Source organism: Cetorhinus maximus, chromosome 3 (genome assembly GCF_964194155.1).
Source record: "Cetorhinus maximus chromosome 3, sCetMax3.hap1.1, whole genome shotgun sequence".
NCBI lineage: Eukaryota > Metazoa > Chordata > Chondrichthyes > Lamniformes > Cetorhinidae > Cetorhinus > Cetorhinus maximus.
Genome location: NC_135881.1, coordinates 92,903,817 through 92,923,522, shown reverse-complemented (window position 1 = coordinate 92,923,522; position 19,706 = coordinate 92,903,817). Strand labels below are relative to the sequence as shown.

General features: G+C 41.8%; 1 protein-coding gene across 2 annotated transcripts in view; it reads right to left on the bottom strand.

Annotated features, from left to right (window-relative positions):
• Nucleotides 1-19,706, bottom strand: part of LOC144678781 (uncharacterized) — a 69,889-nt gene that overhangs the window by 42,297 nt on the left and 7,886 nt on the right. For both annotated transcript variants that reach the window (XM_078538681.1, XM_078538682.1), the window contains exons 4-7: nt 18,787-18,808; nt 9,921-9,974; nt 6,794-6,892; nt 557-693 (exon numbers count right to left, since the gene is read on the bottom strand). In XM_078538681.1, the coding sequence (XP_078394807.1) occupies nt 557-693; nt 6,794-6,892; nt 9,921-9,974; nt 18,787-18,808 (312 nt within the window). The remainder of the gene's footprint in view (nt 1-556; nt 694-6,793; nt 6,893-9,920; nt 9,975-18,786; nt 18,809-19,706) is intronic.

Genomic DNA, 19,706 nt, shown 5'->3' with positions numbered 1-19,706 from the left:
AAATGATGTTGAAGCCCAAGATCAGCCATGATCGTACTAAATGGTAGAGCAGGCATATGGTCTACTGTTCCTACTACTTGAATTCTGGTATTATAAATCAGCCCTTCAACAGAGGAATCAACATTAAGTCAATCACTTCTAGAGCTTAGATATTTCCTTTGTACTTGAGTGACCAAAAACGAACACAATACTCAAGGTATGGCCTGATCAGGGCATTGCACACTTCAGTACGAAGGCCTCAGACTTGTAATCTGCTGATTGGCATGAAAGCCCTCCATTCTCTGTTTTGCTGTTGCTTGGAAAAGCTAGCCCTGGCAAATGTTGACACCATCCCTTCCCAGATCTCTTTCATTCTCTCCCCTAGACCCATCAACATTCATTTGGAATTCTGCTTCCTTTCTTCCAAAGATATAAACATGTTGGAGTTACTCAAATTGAATTTAATTCATCATAACACTGCTGATTTGCAAATTCTGTCTGTCCTTTTGCAGTTCCTGATTCCTCTGTAGGTGGGTAGACATATTTAACGACTGGATGCCATGTAAGAAATGCTTACCATATAATTCAGTCTGTGCTTATAGCCAAGTAAATGCGACATGAAAGAAGCAAATCCTCCTCGACAATTGCAAAGTTCACAGAAGAATGCTGGATCTGGTGACCGTTCAGTCTGATATTCAATCACATAGTTCAGTCCTGTAGAAACAACATATTCAAGCCTGTAACCGTTTTTTTTTTACTGATGATGACTGAATAATTCATGTTGTGCGTTTATGACATATAACCCCATACCTAAAAACGCTTATATTTCTATTACTAGTCTGGCAGCTGGACATGAGCCATTATGCCTGTGCATTAGTGATCACCACGACTTGAATTTCTGTTATCGTTAAGCAAACAGAAGCAAAAAGTCTCCTACACATCTGTAATGGAGAGGTTTGGCATAATATAACTTAAGTCAACTGCAATGGAGTAGTGAGATGTTGGCCAATGGTGAGGTCTAGATCTCAGTCACCAAGGTGGGAGTAAACCAAGCAGAAGCCCAACATCTCACAACTAGAAAAAAATAGAAGTTACTCTAGAAATCTTGTAGGCAACCTCCAATCTCATTCAACAATAGGAGATCTAAAAATGGCAGGGAATTGAAAATGTTAGGATTATCTACTCATGATTTCTATTCTTAGATATAGTGGATAGCAGACAATCCACCTAGATCAAGGATGCAAATGCAGTCTACTGCTGAAAAGTAGCTGTCTAAAAGAGGCAGAAGTCATTGGGCAGAATTTTGCCCTTGATGGGCGGGCGGGCCCGACCGACTCGGCAGCAGGGCCGCCGAAACTGGCCCCACCACCATTTTACGTGGGCGGGCAAATTAAGGCCCGCACAGCGTGCCTCCCGACCGGAAGCACTATGCGCTCCTTGTGTGGGATGGGGAAGAGGAGATTCCCCAATTGCGAGTGTGCGCACATCTCCTTAAGGCAAAGTGCTGCCTCAGGGAGATCGCTGAAAGGCTGTCAAAAGATAAAAAATAGAACAATAAAAAATTCATTAACATGTCTCCCTCATGTGAAAATGTCGCATGAGATGGGACATGTTAATGAAGTACACTAAACCTTTATTAAACGTTTTTAAATCCGATATCAAACCTCATCCCTCCACTGGATGAGGTTGTAAAAAAAAAAATCACTTACCCGCCTGCCCGTTGGGTCCGTGCGCTGAGCCAAAGTTCGCATGAACCCCTCAAAATCCTGGTCGATTGCCGAGTTAAGGGCCTTAACAAGGCCTTTAATTAATGGCGGGTGCATGTCACGCTGCATAGCACACCCGCCGACCTAACTATTGCGATGCCGTGCACTGACGTCGGGACGCTCGCATGATGTCAGCGTGCAACATTTTCAGTGCTGGAGTGCGGGCTCTGCCACCCACACATCAGCCAGAAGATTCAGCCCATTACAACCAAGGGCCCTCCTAACCAGAGTTGGTTGATAATGAAAACCCTATTTGTGGATACCGTGGCAAATTTCACTTGTAGTATTGTGTGCAAACTTCAACTTGTTCAGTACACTTACCTGGGCTCCTTTTGTTTAAATTGCTCATACAGCAATCCATCGGGGTCATAGTTTGTTGCTGTTATCACGTCTCATTACTGAAAATGAGACTGTGACTAAACAGAGACTCATGTCTGAAGAATCCCTTGTTGTCAATTCTGCTAACACTAGTGGTATGTTCAAACAGGATTAAGAACAGGATTATAAAGCCATTATTTGTATCAAAAATTATTAATTGGGCTGAAACCACTGGTTGAGTTCTAAAACACCGAACAACAACATTTCAGTGACTTAAAACAGCAGCTTCCAAGGTTGCTGACATTCGCAGAACTCTACTTAAATTTTGAAGCCATTAAAAAACTGAGTCAGGCTGTTAAAGACAATCATCTTATATAAATGCCCAGGTCTCCTGACCCAATCACAAACATCCAGGCAATCGCCTGGGTATTCAACTGGTTGGGGAATAAGCCATTAGACAAAATCCCTTCAGACAAACAGACCCTGGCTGAGAAAGGAACTTGTCCAGCCATTGTTCAATCATGTCTAAACCATGAACCTGGAATCAACTTGCTATGACCATGTTTGGTTAACTGGTTAGATGGTAGGAGGGGATAATGTGATGAGCCAAACTAACCCTCTTATGTATTTCAAGAAACTACCTTTCCCCAGGTCAGCCAGAATACAAGCAGCACCTGAGTGGGTTCTCTCTCTCCATTCATTCAGCAAGTTTGAGCCCCATCTATTGTTTGACCACCTACACACCACAGGCAGCATTTTAACAATCAACCCAACAGCTGCTGTCTCTCAAAGATAAATCATCCAACATCATCTTTAAATTGCCTTGACAAAGAATCCAGAAGGACCAGTGAGCTCAGCTTGAAACCAATCAAGTCAATCTACAAGATCCATGTGCCACTGATATTTATTGGCCTACAAAAAAACTATTTAAATGCGTTAATGCATGTGTGCGAGAGAGTCGGAGCTTTTTCTTATTTTAATTTATATCAGGTATTATGTGCAATAAATAATATAACTTTTTCTTTTCAAGAATTTACAAGGAAACCTGCCTGTGTATATCTTTTATATATGCATACAATGCATGTATATAAGCAGTTAAACATCTGCTGGTTTTGCAAGTAAATCCTTTTGGAAAACGGTGTTGCTATCAGAGTGAGAAAGGAAGCAAGCCAATCTACCCCTCCTTACCTGACCGTAACAATAGGTTGGCCATTTAAACCTTTTGAGCCTACTCTGCCATTCAATTAGATAATGGCTGATCAATAGTGCAACTTCGTTTACCCATCTTAGCTTCATATTGCTTGTTATCCTGAACAAACAAAAATATTACATGGAAGACTGTCTTCACAAGATGCATCCAACTTGATCATACAATGAACAGCAGGCCACCAGATAGCCAGAATCAAATAAGGGACTACGTGCCCCCTCAGTTCCTGGGTGAAATCACTTCTGACCAAGAATATGGGTGTCAATCCACATTGGATGCGGGAATATCTGTATCTGCCGCCTTCCTTGGACTTAAAATGGGTATGGTTGGTTTAGTACTGACTTCATGAGACACTGATTGTACCAAAAATTAAAAACAATTTACTAATATTGTGCAAAAATAAAAATACCTGGAAAAACTCAGCAGGTCTGGCAGCATCTGCGGAGAGGAACACAGTTAACGTTTCGAGTCTGTATGACTCTTCAACAGAACTAAGTAAAAATAGAAGAGAGGTGAAATATAAGCTGGTTTAAGGGAGGGTGGGACAACCTGTCAGGGAGGGAGTTCCAGGATTTTTGACTCAGCAACAGTGAAGGAACGGTGATATATTTCCAAGTTAGGATGGTGAGTGGCTTGGAAGGGAACTTCCAGGTACTGGTGTTCCCATGCATCTGCTCCCCTTGTCCTTCTAGGCAGCAGAGGTCATGGGTTTGGAAGGTGCTGCCTAAGGAGCCGTGCTGAGTTCCTGCAGTGCATCTTGTAGACAGTACACACTGCTGCCACTGTGCGTCGGTGGTGGAGGGAGTGATGGATTGGTGCCAATCAAACAGGTTGCTTTGTCCTGGATGGTGTTGAGTTTCTTGAGTGTTGTTGGAGCTGCTCTTATCCAGGCAAGTGGAGAGTATTCCACACTCCTGGCTTGTGCCTTGTAGATGGAAGACTGGCTTTGGGGAGTCAGGAAGAGAGTTACATGCCACAGGATTCCTAGCCTCTGACCTGCTCTTGTAGCCACAGTATTAATATGGCTAGTCCAGTTCAGTTTCTGCTCAATGGTAATCCCCAGGATGTTGATAGTGGGGTAATTCAGCGATGGGAATGCCATTCAATGTCGGAGGGTGATGGTTGGACTCTCGTGTTGGAGATGGTCATTGCCTGGCATTTGTGTGGAGCGAATGTTACTTGCCACTTGTCAGCCCAAGCCTGGATATTGTCCAGGTCTTGCTGCATTTGGATATGGATTGCTTCAGTATGTGATGAGTTGCAAATGGTGAACATTGTGCAATTGTCAGCGAACATCCCCACTTCTGACCTTATGATGGAAAGTAATTGATGAAGCAGCTGAAGATGGTTGGGCCTAGGACACTATCCTGAGGAACTCCTGCAGTGATGTCCTGGAACTGAGATGATTGACCTCCAACAACCATTTTCCTTTGTACTAGGTATAACTCCAACCAGCAGAGAATTTTACCGTGGATTCACATTGACTCCAGTTACGCTAGGACTCCTTGATGCAACACTTGGTCAAATGCTGCCTTGATGTCAAGGGCAGTCACACTCACCTCACCCCTGGAGTTCAGCTCTTTTGTCCATGTTTAAACCAAGGCTGTATTGAGGTCAGGAGCCGAGTGGCCCTGGCAGAACCCAAACTGTGCGTCAGTGAGCAGGTTATTTCTAAGCAAGTACCGCTTGATAGCACTGTTGATGACCCCTTTCATCAATTTACTGATGATCGAGAGTAGACTGATGGGGCAGTCTGGATTTGTCCTGCTTTTTGTGGACAGGGCATACCTGGGCAATTGTCCACATTGCCAGATAGGTCCCAGTGTTGTAGCTGTACTGGAACAGCTTGGCTAGGGGCACGGCAAGTTCAGGAGCATAAGTCTTCAGTACTATTGCCAGAATATAGTCAGAGCCAATAGCCGTTGCAGCATCCAGTGCGTTCAGCCATTTCTTGATGTTGCGTGGACTGGCATGAGAAATGCTGGGGACCTCTGGTGGAGACCGAGATGCATCATCCACTCGGCACTTCTGGCTGAAGATTCTTGCAAATGCTTCAGCCTCATCATCTGCACCGATATTCTGGGCTCCCCCATCATTGCGGATGGGGATATTTGTGAAGCCTCCTCTCCAGTGAGTTGTTTAATTGCCCACCACCATTCACGACTGGATGTGGCAAGACTGCAAAACTTAGATCTGACCCGTTAGTTGTGGAACTGCTCAGCTCCATCTATCATATGATGCTTCAGCTGTTTGGCACTCAAGTAGTCCTGAGTTGTAGCTTCACCAGGTTGACACCTCATTTTTAGGTATGCCTGCTGCTACTCCTGGCACAACCCTCTGCACTGTTCACTGAACTAGGGTTGATCCCCTGGCTTGGTGGTAATGGTAACTGGGGGGAATATGCCAGGCCATGAGGTTACAGATTGCAGTCAAGTACAATTCTGCTGTTGCTGATGGCCCATAGCACCTCATGGATGTCCAGTTTTGAGTTGCTAGGCTTGTTCGAAATCGTTCCAATTAGCACAGTGATAGTGCCACACAAAACGACGGAGGGTAGCCTCAATGTGAAGATGGAACTTCGTCTACACAAGACTGTGCGGTGGTCAATCCTACCTATGCTGTCATGGAGAGACGCATTTGTGGCAGGCAGATTGGTGAGGATGAGGTCAAGTATGTCTGTCCCTCACCGCCTGCCGCAGACCCAGTCTAGTGGCTATGTTCTTTAGGACTCAGCCAGCTTGGTTAGTTGTGGTGCTACTGAACTACTCCTGGTGGTTGTCATGGAAGTCCCCCACCCAGGGTACATTCTGCACCCTTGCCACCCTCAACATTTCGTCCAAGTGGTGTACAACATGGAGTAGTGCTGATTCATCAGCTGAGGAGGAGAACAGTATGTGGTAATCAGCAGGAGGTTTCGTTGCCCATGTTTGACCTGATGCCAAGAGACTTCGTTGGGTCCAGAGTCGATTTCGAGGGCTCCCAGTGCAACTCCCTCCGATCATATATCACTGTGCTGCTACCACTGCTGGGTCTGTCCTGCTGGAGGGACAGGACATACTCAAGGATGGTGATGGTAGTGTCTGGGACATTTTCGGTAAGGTGCTTTTCTGTGACTATGTCAGGCTGTTGCTTCCTCTCCCAATTTTGGCACAAGCCCCCAGATGTTAGTAAGAAGGACTATGAAGGGTCGACAGGGTGGAATTTGCCATGTTTGTTTCCAGTGCCTAAGTCAATGCCGAGTGGTCCATCTGGTTTCACTCTTTATTGACTTCGTGGTAGTGGGATTTTTGGACAATCAACAGTCATCACTGGACTTTGAATTCCATATAGGATTGGAATTAAAATGCCACCACCTGCCACGATGGGATTCAAACCTGGCTTCTCTGGTTTACTGGTCCAGTAACAATACCACTGTGCCGCCAAACCCCACCCCACAATTTGCAATAGCAGACTCATTAATTAATTGAATAGTACATGGTATAGGATAAAATAATCATACTGGGCACAGAGGAAAAAAACATACCAATTAAAGGATCTTGTACACCAGCATCTCTTAAGTGTTGTTCCAAAAGGGATGATCCATAGACATGTTGTGAATCAATTGTTGGGACCTTTCTTTTAGCTATAAACAGAAGAACCGAAAATTAAATGTGTACTACTACAAAAAAGTTGACAACGTCGTGCCACTTTTATGTAACTGTACTATTAAAATATACCAAGTCGCTCACTTTGACAAAGTTAATAGCTAAAAAATACAAAGTTGATATCTTAAGTCTTTTTTGAACTTTGCAAATCTTGCATAACTGTTGAATTCTATCCCTCACTAGTGCACTCTGGTTTCCAGAGTTGCTTAGGTGATGGTTGGCTTCTCATCAATAACACTGCTGATCCTGACTTACAAATACCCTTTTGAAAATGGAGTAACAGCAAGGGTGGCTTCTTCTGATTTGTTGGAAGAGTGGAAACAAAAATGCTTCAAGTTATTGCATTCAGTTGAGAGAGGGAAGAGATTCCATTTGTTTTTTTTACATATATGTAAAACAGCTCCAGTTATTTATACCCCTCAGGAAAGTCAGTAGGGTCAAGATGGCTTCATGACAGTTCCAAGATGTGAAAAGTCTATTACAAGTACAGTGTCTCAAAACCAGCAACCTTGGGAACGAGGCACTGTCAGATTTCGGGTCAGGTAGTTCAGAGCAAGCTGGGGTGGGTGTGGCCAAGGGTTGCTCAGAGCGTGGGAATAGACCAGCGTGCGAAGCAGCAAAGCTGATAACTAATCCAGCGCCACACTGCACCAATTCGCCACCTGGCCGAACTGTCCAGAGTTTTTTTTGATTGAAATTGATACATGGCACAGTATAAAAGATGTCTAGATTTCAGGCAGCTTATTTGGACAGCTGAATTTGATACACTGTACTTGTACAACAATTTAAGTAGGATAAATGGGCTGATTCTATATTCTGTACCTTCATTAATATAGGTTATGCACAAACGTGTCAAAATTCCTTTCCAAAGGCTACCTTACTCTTAACTACCTTACTCTTCAACCAGAAATGCAAAAGAAATTTTGAAACTTGTTTCTTAGGAAAACAATGAATTCATCATTTGCTCTGCAAAACACAGGGTTATGCCAAGATTAAACACAAAAGTAAAAAAGTTAAAAGTTATTGATGTCAAATGCATCTTCCAATGATGCCCAAGCCCTGACCCACATCAATACAGGGGTGAATGTTGTTCCTGTGTTTAGCATGATATTGAACATGCATATTCAAAGTCCTGTTGCGAAAAATATTGCTTCCGGTACCATGCTAAAACTAGGAATGCCAGAACAGTTGAATAGTGTACTATTCATTTTGAATAAATTCTTATTTTGTGATGAACATCTGAAATGGAGTTTCAGGAGGCATGCCAACAATTGTGTGAAAATTCAATTCCAATTCTGGGGCAGAGGTGATGTGGAAATCCTTCAGCACTTGCTGAAATATTTTTACTTCTGAGGAAGTACGATGAACTAAAGCATATAGGCCTGTATTTTCATTCAGGAGTCGGGAACCTGACATGGGGGTTAGTCCTTGGTATCAACCCTGCACTGCATGTTATATACATGCCCAGCATTATCCTGAAATGGAAGGCCTTTCAGCACTCAGCCTGGTAGCGCCACCTGTGGAGGTGGGACCTATCGATCTGAAGATGGAGATGCAAGGGAGAAGGCCAGGTTAAGTTTTTGTGCTTTTATAAACATCCACAACTGCCTGAACATGATCCTGGAGGGGGCAACCCCTCCGGGAATGGCCTGCAGCCACACGTGTGTGTGTGTGTGTGTGTGTGTGGTGCGTGGGGGGGGGGGGGGGAGAGATTTATTAACAATCACAGCCACTCCCTTCCCACCCTGAGCCCACCAGGTTTGCTTGTGGGGTGCCTGCAATGCTGATTAGAAATCCTTGTTGGTGAATTAATTTTTAGAAATTTGGCTATCAGTGGGCAGCCAATCCGACCCCAGCCCAGTCTCTTAGATAATGGCTTGAGGTCAGTATTGTGGTGGGGAAATGGCACAATTGCTGGCAGGACCGCCCACCTCTAATCTGGGCCCTGCTCTGGATTGAAAATTTGTCCCAGTGTTGAAAGAAGGGTTACTTAACTGATTGGGTCATCTTCATCCTTCAAATGATATGAACACTCCACATCTGGCAAAACTATTGCCCCAGAATCTGTGAAGCTAGGCAATCTTTTATAAACACACAACTAGTAAAATAATAGCTGAAAGGAAGGATGGGCTGATTATGGAGCAACAGGAGATCTTCTGTGGAGGCAGAATGTATTGCTGATGCACTTATTTTGTACCTGTCTTCAGTGAAAGATGCTGCCAATCTAGTAATAAAAAGGTAGAGGCAAGAGAGATATTGCACAGGATTAAAATAAAGGAGGAAGAGGAGAATAATAGTCAACGATGGTAATAGACATTTAACAGCATCCATGTCAGTGGCCGGGAAGTTTGATTTCTATAAATGCAAGCTTTTCTGCTTAGGTGAGCAGCATCATCCACACACTAGTCTTTAACTTTAAATATATATTCTTCCAATGGATATCCATCAATCTCCGAATTCTGTGATAATATCATTTAAGAGCTGAATTTAACTTGAAAGGGAATATTTTTAATATTAAAAATATACCAAGATCCTTCAATATGTAATCCATCACCTAGGATGCAAGACCATAATATGACAGCTTCTGGGAAGCCTGAAGAATAAAACAAAAAAAACAAAAACTCTAAGAGTCCAAACTTTGGAAATGTCTTCCACAAGAAGCAAAATCTTCTCGCCAGGAAAAAATTAATAGGCACAAATGCATTGTATGACACAGAAGCATCATTTAAATTTAGCTCTTCATCTATCTGAAAAATCTTGACATTTGCATCGATGTGACCACAGAACCTCAAAACAGTTTTTAAAATTCTTTCATGGGATCTGGGTGTCACTGGCTAGGCAGTGTTTGAGAGTGCGCAAAGTGAAGACTAGCATTTATCAAAATCCACCTTTATGAGCAACAAACCTAGAGGAACGGTGACAGGAATGAACTTGAAGCAATGCAATGGTGATCAAACATTTTTATCACATATCATTTAGAAGAAATAGTGAATAGAAAATACATACCAGAGTTAAAGGTCTTGACCTCCGTGCTTTTGTAGTATCCTTTTGATCCAGAAACTGAGAAACAGATTCCAAAATTAGGAACAATACACAACTGAATTTATCACCACCAGATGTAAAGTCATAATACCTCCTGCACTGAAAAACTTACAGCTCTGGTTTGACTTATGTGCGTCCAATATATGGAAATGCTGCAAATATTTTCATCCCATTCTCCTGCTATACTTCATCCTGAAAACTATGCTTTTAAAATCAATTCAAGATTAGGTACAGTGCACCTTGCCACCATATTTTACGTTCTCATCCATGCCATTCACTACATAAAAATGCACCTGTTGTTTTAATAGTCCTCCGTATTGTTAGGATTACATAGGATATATGACATAACATGCCATTTGGCCCAAACAGTCCACACCTGTGTTTATGCTCCACATGATATGACAAATGACATGTTCAGATCCTGGTCCAAAAAAAATCAAATTGTTAATTCTCTCTAAACACTATTAAAAAGCAAATCTAAATTCTGGACAACCATTTGCAGCCCCTCTCCTGTAGAAGGAACCTAACTAACTTGCACAGCAGTTTACAAACGTTTGGAATCAACTACAATTGGGGCAAATAACTTTGGTACTTAAAAGAGGGCGTTGGACAAAACAAAAAAATATTGTTAGTGAATTGTACATTCTATTCTTGAACTCAGATTGACCAGATTTGTCAAAATATTCCTTTCCAGTTGCTACAAATTTTAGATCTATCCCAATATTCCCAATGGTCCAGTGTCACTCGTTAGTCCTGCAAGTGAACCCTGCATCATCTACGAACTGAGTGTTCACCTATTTCCTAACATCTAGCTAAGCGATTGTGTCACGGCCCTTGGCTGACACTAAGTCCCTACATAGTGTGCACTGAAAAAAGTGTGGTCTCGCACAGGTTGACAAATACTATCTATTTTTCTTGTGAAAGGCAGACGGCAACAGGAGTATACAAGTCGACAGTAAATAAACAATAGAAAAATGCTGAAAATACTAAGGTCTGGCAGCAGGCAAAGCGGAAAACAGAGTTAACATGTCAGGTGGATGATTGGTGGCTATGCTTTCAACAGCCTAGGACCTAAGCGCTGGAATTCCTTCTTCACACTTCTCTACTTCATTTTATTCCAATAAGACATATCTTAAGACTTACCTCTTTGACCAATGTGAAAATGGCCAGATAATGTTTTTGTGATATGGGATGAACTCCCCTGCTCCTCTTCGAAATAGTGCCCTGGGATTTTTTTACGTCCACCTGAGAGCAAACCTTGGTTTAACGTCTAATGAATGACAGCATCTCGCACAATGTGGCACTCCCTCAGTACTGCATTGGGAGTGTCAGCCTGGATGATAAGCCTTGGTCAACTAACCCATTATCTCCGTATGTCCCTTGGTCATAATTTGCTCTTGTGAAGCCCTTTTAAGGTGCTATATAAATCTGAGTTGCAATTGTTGTTCTTTCATATAGGTCCAACATATTTTATAAATTAACAGCCTCCTTGGTGAATAACACAAAGCTTCAAAAGCAATTCTGCCCTGACTGTTTCAGCTCCAATACTGGATCCAACAACTGGTCAACATATTGAAGACTGGCTTGCTGGGTGGCCAAACTTACCAATGTGAATAAGAACTCACTCCTCTCAGCACCTTAGTGCGAAAGTTAAGCCAACTACATCTTCTGTTTAGATAGGCTCCTCCAGGGCATCTTTGAATGAAAAATCGTTTTAACGCTAAATGGTGAAAACAGCTCTAGGGTGTGTTGGATGACACTCGGTCTCAAAACAATGTGATATGGTAAGCATACACAATGTGAGATAGCAGATTCATCTGACAGACTACCCAATTTGTCCCAAATAATACCACCCGATCACCTGCATCTGAGAATCAGCCCTCTGAACTGAAGTCAATTTCATAGCAGCCGCAATAGAAATTAAAACAAAATCCATTTCAGACCAAATGGGTAATCTCAAAATGCTACAATCTATTTTGGTTGCAGAGGAAGGCTCTCTTCAATGCAGAAAGTTCAAACTGGGCTACACAGGCACAATGTACTTTAACCAAGATCTCATAAGATCAAAAGAAAGGTTAGTAATTGTCTTCCATGTTTCAAATATTCACAAGTGTGATTATGATCAAGGGCTAAAATCAACCATTAAATAAATTCCTCAAATCACAAATGGAATAAGATACACAAGTGGTAGGATGTTGGCTTCTGACCACAGTCCACCGGCTGATCTTCAAACTTGGGAGGGAGCAAAGGTAGGTCAAGTGCTAACCAAAACAAAAAGTAGGAGGAAAGAGTCAGGAATAGGTTGTATGCTTTCCCAGTGCAGAAGCGATGGAAAATAGTCAAGTAGAGAAGTACCAATTGAGAAATTCAAATAACTCCGTATATATTTCAGAGTTTCACTGCAGACATTTCAGGATCAAAAACAAATTTGCATTTAAGTAACACTTTTAACATGAGGGAAAGTTATGAAGTGTTTCACAGTTTAGGAACTAAATAGCTAAAAACCTCGGTGCCAATGGTGGTGTGAACAAGTGGGGCCCAAGTTGGAAGAAGATCAAATTATTTGCAGCTGCAGCACGTCACCTGCCCTACTATTGCTATTTAACTAATTAGGTTTTCAAGTTTTGAAATTTCACTCAATCACCTATTTATCGTTTTTAAACGATAATAACCTTGTTTTATTCATTAACTATAGTTATATGCTTTACTGTAACTTAGCCTACAGTCCAAATTTAAATCAGCAGACCAGACAATGTTGCAGCTGCAGCACGTGGGAGCTGGTGGACAGTGTGATTCACAATCTGCCATGTCTGGAGCTTGAACTCGAATTTACAAGCTGGAGTGCAAGGTTCAGATACAATGATGCATCAGGGAGGGAGAAAGTTACTTGGACATAAAAAGCATCCCAATAATAGTCAAAAATCTTAGGGGAGAGAAAGGGAGGGAGGAAACAATTATCACTGTGAAGTAGTACTAGGGAAACTTATCAAACGTAGGCTGACAAGCCCCCGGACCCGATGGCCTCCATCCTGGCATTTTAAAGGAAGTGGCTGCATATATTGTAAACTTCCTCGATTCTGTAAAGGTCTCAGCAAATGGGGAATACTACAAATGTAACCCTACTCAAGAAAGTAAGACGACAGAAAGCATGTATAATTAGGAAAATGATGGAATCCTTTGTTAAGGTAGTAGTAACTGGGACAGTTAGAAAATCATAAACTATGAAAGAAGGATAGTGTTTGGCAAATTTATTAAGAGTTTTTTTTGAGAGTGTAACAAGCAGGGTGGATAAAAGGGAACCAATAGATGTAGCATAGAGTATTTGGATTTCCGAAAGGCATTCTATGCAGTTCAACATAAAAATATTACTGCACAAGCTAAGAGCCCATTGTGCTGTGGACAATATATTAACATTCATAGAGGATTGTTTTTTGTTAGTTAGTTAGAGTGTGGGGATGAATGGGTCAGTTTCATGTTGGCAAATCAAAAGTAGTGAGGTACCACAGGGATCAGAGTTGAGGTCCCAACTATTTACAATCTACAATGACTTGGATGAAGAGGAGATATTGTAGCTCAGTAGGTAGCAACCTGCCTCTGAGCCAGAGCTGTGGGTTTACCAAGACTTGCTGACCATGGAAGCAGTCATGACGTGTTTCAAACAGGCTGGTAATCAGCATGGTAATCTTGCCCACTATTCCCAAAGGGAAGTTTGTGTGAAGACACGAAGCAAACAACTTGGATGAAAGACCGGACTGTATTATAGCCAGATTTTCTAATGATACAAAAACAGATGAGAAAGAAGTTTTGAGGAAGACGGTCTACAAATAGATAATGAGAGTGAGGCAAGGTTAATCATGTGGCCAAAAATTTAGCAGAGGCATATAATGTGGAAAAATAGCAGATTATCCACTTTGGCAGGAAGAACTGAAAAGCAAAATATTACTTAAAATTAAGAGGCACCACAAAATGGTAAGATATGGAGGGGCCTGGGTCTCTTTGTAGATAAAACACAAAGTTAGCATACAGGTACAGCAAGTAAATAGGAAAGCAAATGAATTTTGGATTTTATTGCAAGGAGGATGGAGTACAAAAGGAGGGAAGTCTTGCTGCAACTGTGCAGAGCATTGGTGAGACCACACCTGTAGGAGTACTGCATACAGTTTTGGTGGTCTTATTCAAGGATGGATATCCTTGCATGGAGGCAGTTCAAAGAAGGTTCACTTGCTTCATTCCTGGAATAAAGGGGTTGTCTTATGAGGAAAGGTTGAGTATTTTGCGATGATACTCAGAGTTTAGAAAAATGAGAAATGATCTTATGGAAACATGTATGAGTCTGAGGGGGCTTGACAGGATATATGCAGAGTGGATGTTTTCTTCATTGGGGGGAATCTAGAACTAAGGGGTATAGTTTCAGAATAAATTTAAGATGGAGATGGGGAGGCTTCTCTCACAGGGTTGTCAACCGTTGGAATTCTCTACCCCAAAGAGCTGTGATGGCCAAGTCATTGAATATAATCAAGGTGGAAACAGGCAGGTGTTTGAGCTATAGGAGAGTCAAAGACTATGGAGAAAACAGACAGGAAAGTGAAGTTGATGCCAAGATCAGACTGGCCATGATCTTACTGAATGGCAGAGCAGGTTCAATGGGCTCCTCCTACTCCTATTTCTTCTTATGTTCTTATGGGACATACCAACACAAGAAATTAAGCATTCACTAATTAAATACGTGTGTTATAATGAAAGGGGGAAGAGAAGAGGGAAGACCTGGGAGACCAGGCACTGAGGCAACACAGGTAAAGCTGCTTTGTTTCCAATGATCAGCCCTACTTTGGGTATACACTGAACAGAGACAGCTCAAACTAAGCAAGTTCTAGTAAGAATCATAAGGTCAAGTTTGTCAGCAATTCCCAGTCATGTATGCTGCTTCACTATGCGGAGAGCTCTTTTGCCTAAAAGCTGAAAACGGCTGCAAAATCTACCTGATGCTGGCTTGTGCTTCACTTTTACTGTACACCAAACCTAATTAGATGGCGTATATGGGTGTCAGGAACTGCAAGTTAACCTGCTGATACCCCCAACATCTCATTATAATTTTAACCTGCCTGGAACTGTACAGAATCGAACAACCTTTAAATTGTTTTTATTGGTGATACTGCCCGCAATCAACAGCCCACTGATGCTCAATACTTGGGCTCACAAGACTGGTCACTGCAGTGAGATACTGGAAGGCTACTGGCAGCCACATAATCATACCTCACTATGACCTAGTGAATGCAGGAAAAAAGAGGAAAGATGATGAGACGGGGAGCAGAAATCAATGTTTTGTTGTTGAAATGCAGAGTGAAGCTGTAAAGCTCACCTGCCATCCATTACGGAAATTCATTTACAGTATCACATGCAACTGCTTCCCATGCCTGACTGGGATACATTGGGCTGCTTCCGACTAGTGTCGCAAAGTGCTGGCCCGCAGGAATTAGATGAAATGCCTACTTACCTGGTCTTGAAAATTAAGTTGCCACTTCCATTTGCCAGACCTGCTTGGGGCCTGCATTGAAAGACTCCTCACAGGCCCCAGCGAAGTCTAGCTCCAGTGGATTCAAGGAGGCCATGCCCCCTTCTTTTAAATAGCATTTGCTGCCATGAAGCAGGTTAAGTTTAAAGAGCTAGGGAATTTGACAGGCCAGGGGGAAGGTGAATGTCTAAGGTAAGTGGATGGGACTTGGGAGGGGGTCAGTGGGTAGTGGGCGGGGGTGACGTCTGAAGTCTGGGGCGGAGGTTGAACATCTGTGGGAAGGAGAGGGTCTGAGGTCTGGAGGGTGTCAGAGGGATTGGAGGACGGACTCTGGTGTCGGGAGGGTGTGGGGGCGAATTCCGTGGGGTCGGTCTGGTTCTTTACAATAGTTACTCAGAAGCTAGAAGAGTTTTTAATTCTTCGAACATCTTCTGAGTAACTATTGGTATGACCCTAGTGGAACCATCCGAAGCTTGCGATTTAAACCACATTTTTGAATGGTTCCCAGCGCAGTGCAATTGTCCAGACGAAGTGTGCACTTCCGGGCAATTGCCATGTAAACCCTTACCTGGGAACTTCCCAGAGGGATTCCCCAGCACATCTTTGGGGTACCCCCTCCACCAAATCCGACACTGGGGTGCGCAGAAGGTACCGGCCATTATGTATTTACAGCAAATCAAATTGCTTCATTAAAACCTTTAAAGCGAGATTAAACAACCGTTAACTACTCCTTTAAAAAATGCCTTTATATTGAACATGCAAATTGACTTGTTGGTATTTGCAATTTTCTTTAAGGTATAAGGTAGCTACACAATTTAGTTTGTTTGAATAGAACTTCTATCATAGTGCTTGAACATAAGCATGCAATAGATTTGCTAGGGAAAGTGGAATTCAGGCAGGAGATCAACCATGATCACCTCAAAAGGTGCAGCAGGCTCATAAGGTCATATGTTCTATTCCTGCTCCTATTTCTTCTGTGGCATATTATGAGCTCACCCAAGAAGTTTACTCCAGTGCTATTATTCAACTCAATTTTCTTCTCTGAAGGTATGGAATCCCGACTGGTATCTACGTGTATCTTTTGGTACTTCATCCAAATGATCTTTCATAGCAGATCCTTCATGATGAGTGTCAGCAAGTTACTTGACCACAGAAGGCATCACAGTTGAACCCAATCCTGTCCTTGCCGACATCTACCTGATCATTTTTAGCAAGGTGTCGGCACAGGGATGTCACTGGATGGCCATCAAGGAAGGAACCTTAGCTGATTAACACTCTAAACCCTGGGGCACTGAGAACAACAGCAATATTTTACTGTCTCCCTAACTGAGGTCTGTTCGCTCAGTAGAGACTCAGTACCAAACCTGGGGTCTTGTCATTCTGTATGGCTCAGCTACTCAAACTCACTGAACCATCAGCAGTGCCTTGATCAATGATTTTGCTGATGCTCCAAAAGTTCCAGTAAAAGTCCCAACCCGAACAGAACTGTGTACAGCTTTAAAGCAGATAGCAATCCTGATGAAGGTATACACAGTAAAACAGATCAACTATGAGCTTCTAGTTCGAATAAGTCATGGAAAATTGTGCTGCTGCAATGTTGTCGCAGAATTTTGATTTACTATGCCATAGTTACATGTTGAGTACTAATGATCAAAATAATTTAAGTGGGCATCCATCAACAAAATTATACAGGAAATGATGCAATGTCTCCCATTACAGTGCTGCAATGCTTGCATTGGCAGGGAGTCCTTGACGAGAGAAGCCCTGGACTTCATTGTTGTCTGTTGTCACATTTTAACAAACACGCTTCAGTCACTGCATTCATGGATTCAAAACTGGGGTTGGCAGAACACTGGAGCATTCAATGCAAGGAATTGGGCACTTAACTTTACTTCAGATGCAGTACCATTATTACCACCAGTTAAAACAGGACAAGAAATTTTTTTCTTGAAACACCCAGTAGCAAACTTTTGTCACTTGCCTATAAACCAGTAACACTGCATGAGCACCTTCAGCCAACATTCTGATGGCAAGACAATTCTTGCCAAACTTCACCACTCATGGTACTCCAAAATGTTGTAAGTGGGCCACCATATTGTGAATAGGGCACTAACCCCACTCATCTTGGGATTTGTAGTGTTTTCCCAACAAAAGGCACCACCAGCTGAACTGGTACTGGCATAGACAATGCAAATTCTAGTCATCAACCCTTGACTCAAGTGGATTTTTAATTTTGCTACTGGGATACAGTTAATTTCAAGCCCTGAACCATGTCACATCAACATGTAATATTTTAAGAAATGTGGGTCAAGTGTATCACAACATCCTTCATCACTTTTGGTGACAGGCTGAGTACCATGCACACCAGTTTTGAAGTAGAACTCAGCGGACTCAAAGTTAGATATCAAGTCCAGAGAGGAATGATTAATCAGCAACCCTGGCTGCACATTCACAAATGGAGTAATATCAATGGTGCATTTTAAAACAAGTGTGCAATAGTAACACTTGTTAGCAGTAAAGGTTTTTCAAACCAGAGCCTGCTGTATCATTTACACCACGACTTCAAATGTTACACTGACCCAGCAGCATCTTGGGAAGAACCTAGCAACAATAAAAAAAACCTCCAAACCTTTCTTTCCCAGTCCCAAGTGACTGAAATTAAAATGCAAAAAGAAAAATAAAGATGCATCAAAGGAAAAACTAAATAACTTGGTGAAATCAAAAAAATATATAGTGAACAGAGAAAAAGCTGGACAAAAAAATTGATTTGTTAAATGTTGGAGAAGGTGAAAAGGGGACAAAAAGACAAATTGTTTCTGGTATCTTCTCCAAAAACCAGCATACTTTCTTGTAAATTATTTTACTGTGGTTTTGTAAAGATGACTGAAGTTTACATTCAACTTTCTAAGGTTCATGCCAAGTATCCTAAACTATTGGCAAATAAAGCTTCAGAGTGAAAATAAATTTCACAGCTAGAATGATCCACAAGTCAAACAAAAATGTCCTGACCTGCTCATCCTGCCAATCCTTCAATTTTGGAAGTTGGCACCAATGCACATTGCAATGGCATAAGAATATGATGAGGTATAAATAAATTGAGCTCAAAGCCCACCTTGTGGCTTAGATGCAAACTGAAACATAAATGTTCAGTTATTCCTTTTAGCCACAAATTATTTTGCAAGGTAAACCCCTATATGTTTACAACTGGAAGTAAACTTGATTGAGTCAGTGCATGATTTAAATAAAATTTAGAAGCGTCAGACTTTCTATAGCGTCTGTAAAGATAACAAGATCCTTAAAGAATCTTGTAATACTTACCATTTTTAAAGGTTTCCTCATTCTGTCATATGACGTTCGGGGTGAACCATCGAGGAAATTGAACAGAAAAAAAGTTAGCAGGGTTGCTTCTGTTGGGACATAAAACTGAAAGTTTTCATTAACAATGATATTTTGCAGACTCTCTTCTCCCAGAAGGTCATCTTTTCATGTGTTATATTCAAGAAAAGGAACCCTTCAGGGTATATTCTGCAAAAATTCAATTGAGCTCCTTCATATTTTTCTGACTAATGCAGAAAAAAATTCACAAGACCAATTCAAAAACAGTGCCTAAAGAAATAGCTTTTGTATATTAGAAAGCTGATTTAGTAAAATTACAGTCATTAGTAATTTTACTATATTCAAAAACACATTTAAAACACACTTAAAAGATTCTGAGATTTGTTAATCACATGTTGTTGAATATCTGAATACTGTAAGACTTTCTTACATCATTGGGGCTTAGAGCAGTCTAGTGCTAATGACCAGAAACTTTATTCAAAACAATTTTGTTGGGCAAACTTTACTTTCTGCCCCACTTTTTGAAGATGCATTGCAGCCTCCATTTACTTGATGCACCAGAGCCTGTGTTTTCCAAGACACTTTCTTGAGGCAGTAAGTAATATGAATGAACAAATGTCCTCAGAGTCGAGTCCTTCCCTGTGCAACTGCACAAAAAGACGTTTGCACACTGTGAACATCACAAACATCTAACTGTCCCACTGGACATCTGAAAAATGTTTGGTAGGACTCTTGAGCTTGGAATCAAGAAGCTGGAACTTTTTTTTGAAAAAAGTTACTACGAGCTCTGGGCACTCAGAGTGCTATCCACTGTCCCTTGCTTAATCCCTTTGTTTGTGCATGTTTAACCCACCTCCAGTTCAACTCTGGCTGTTAAAAAATTTTTTTTCTTTTAACCAGAG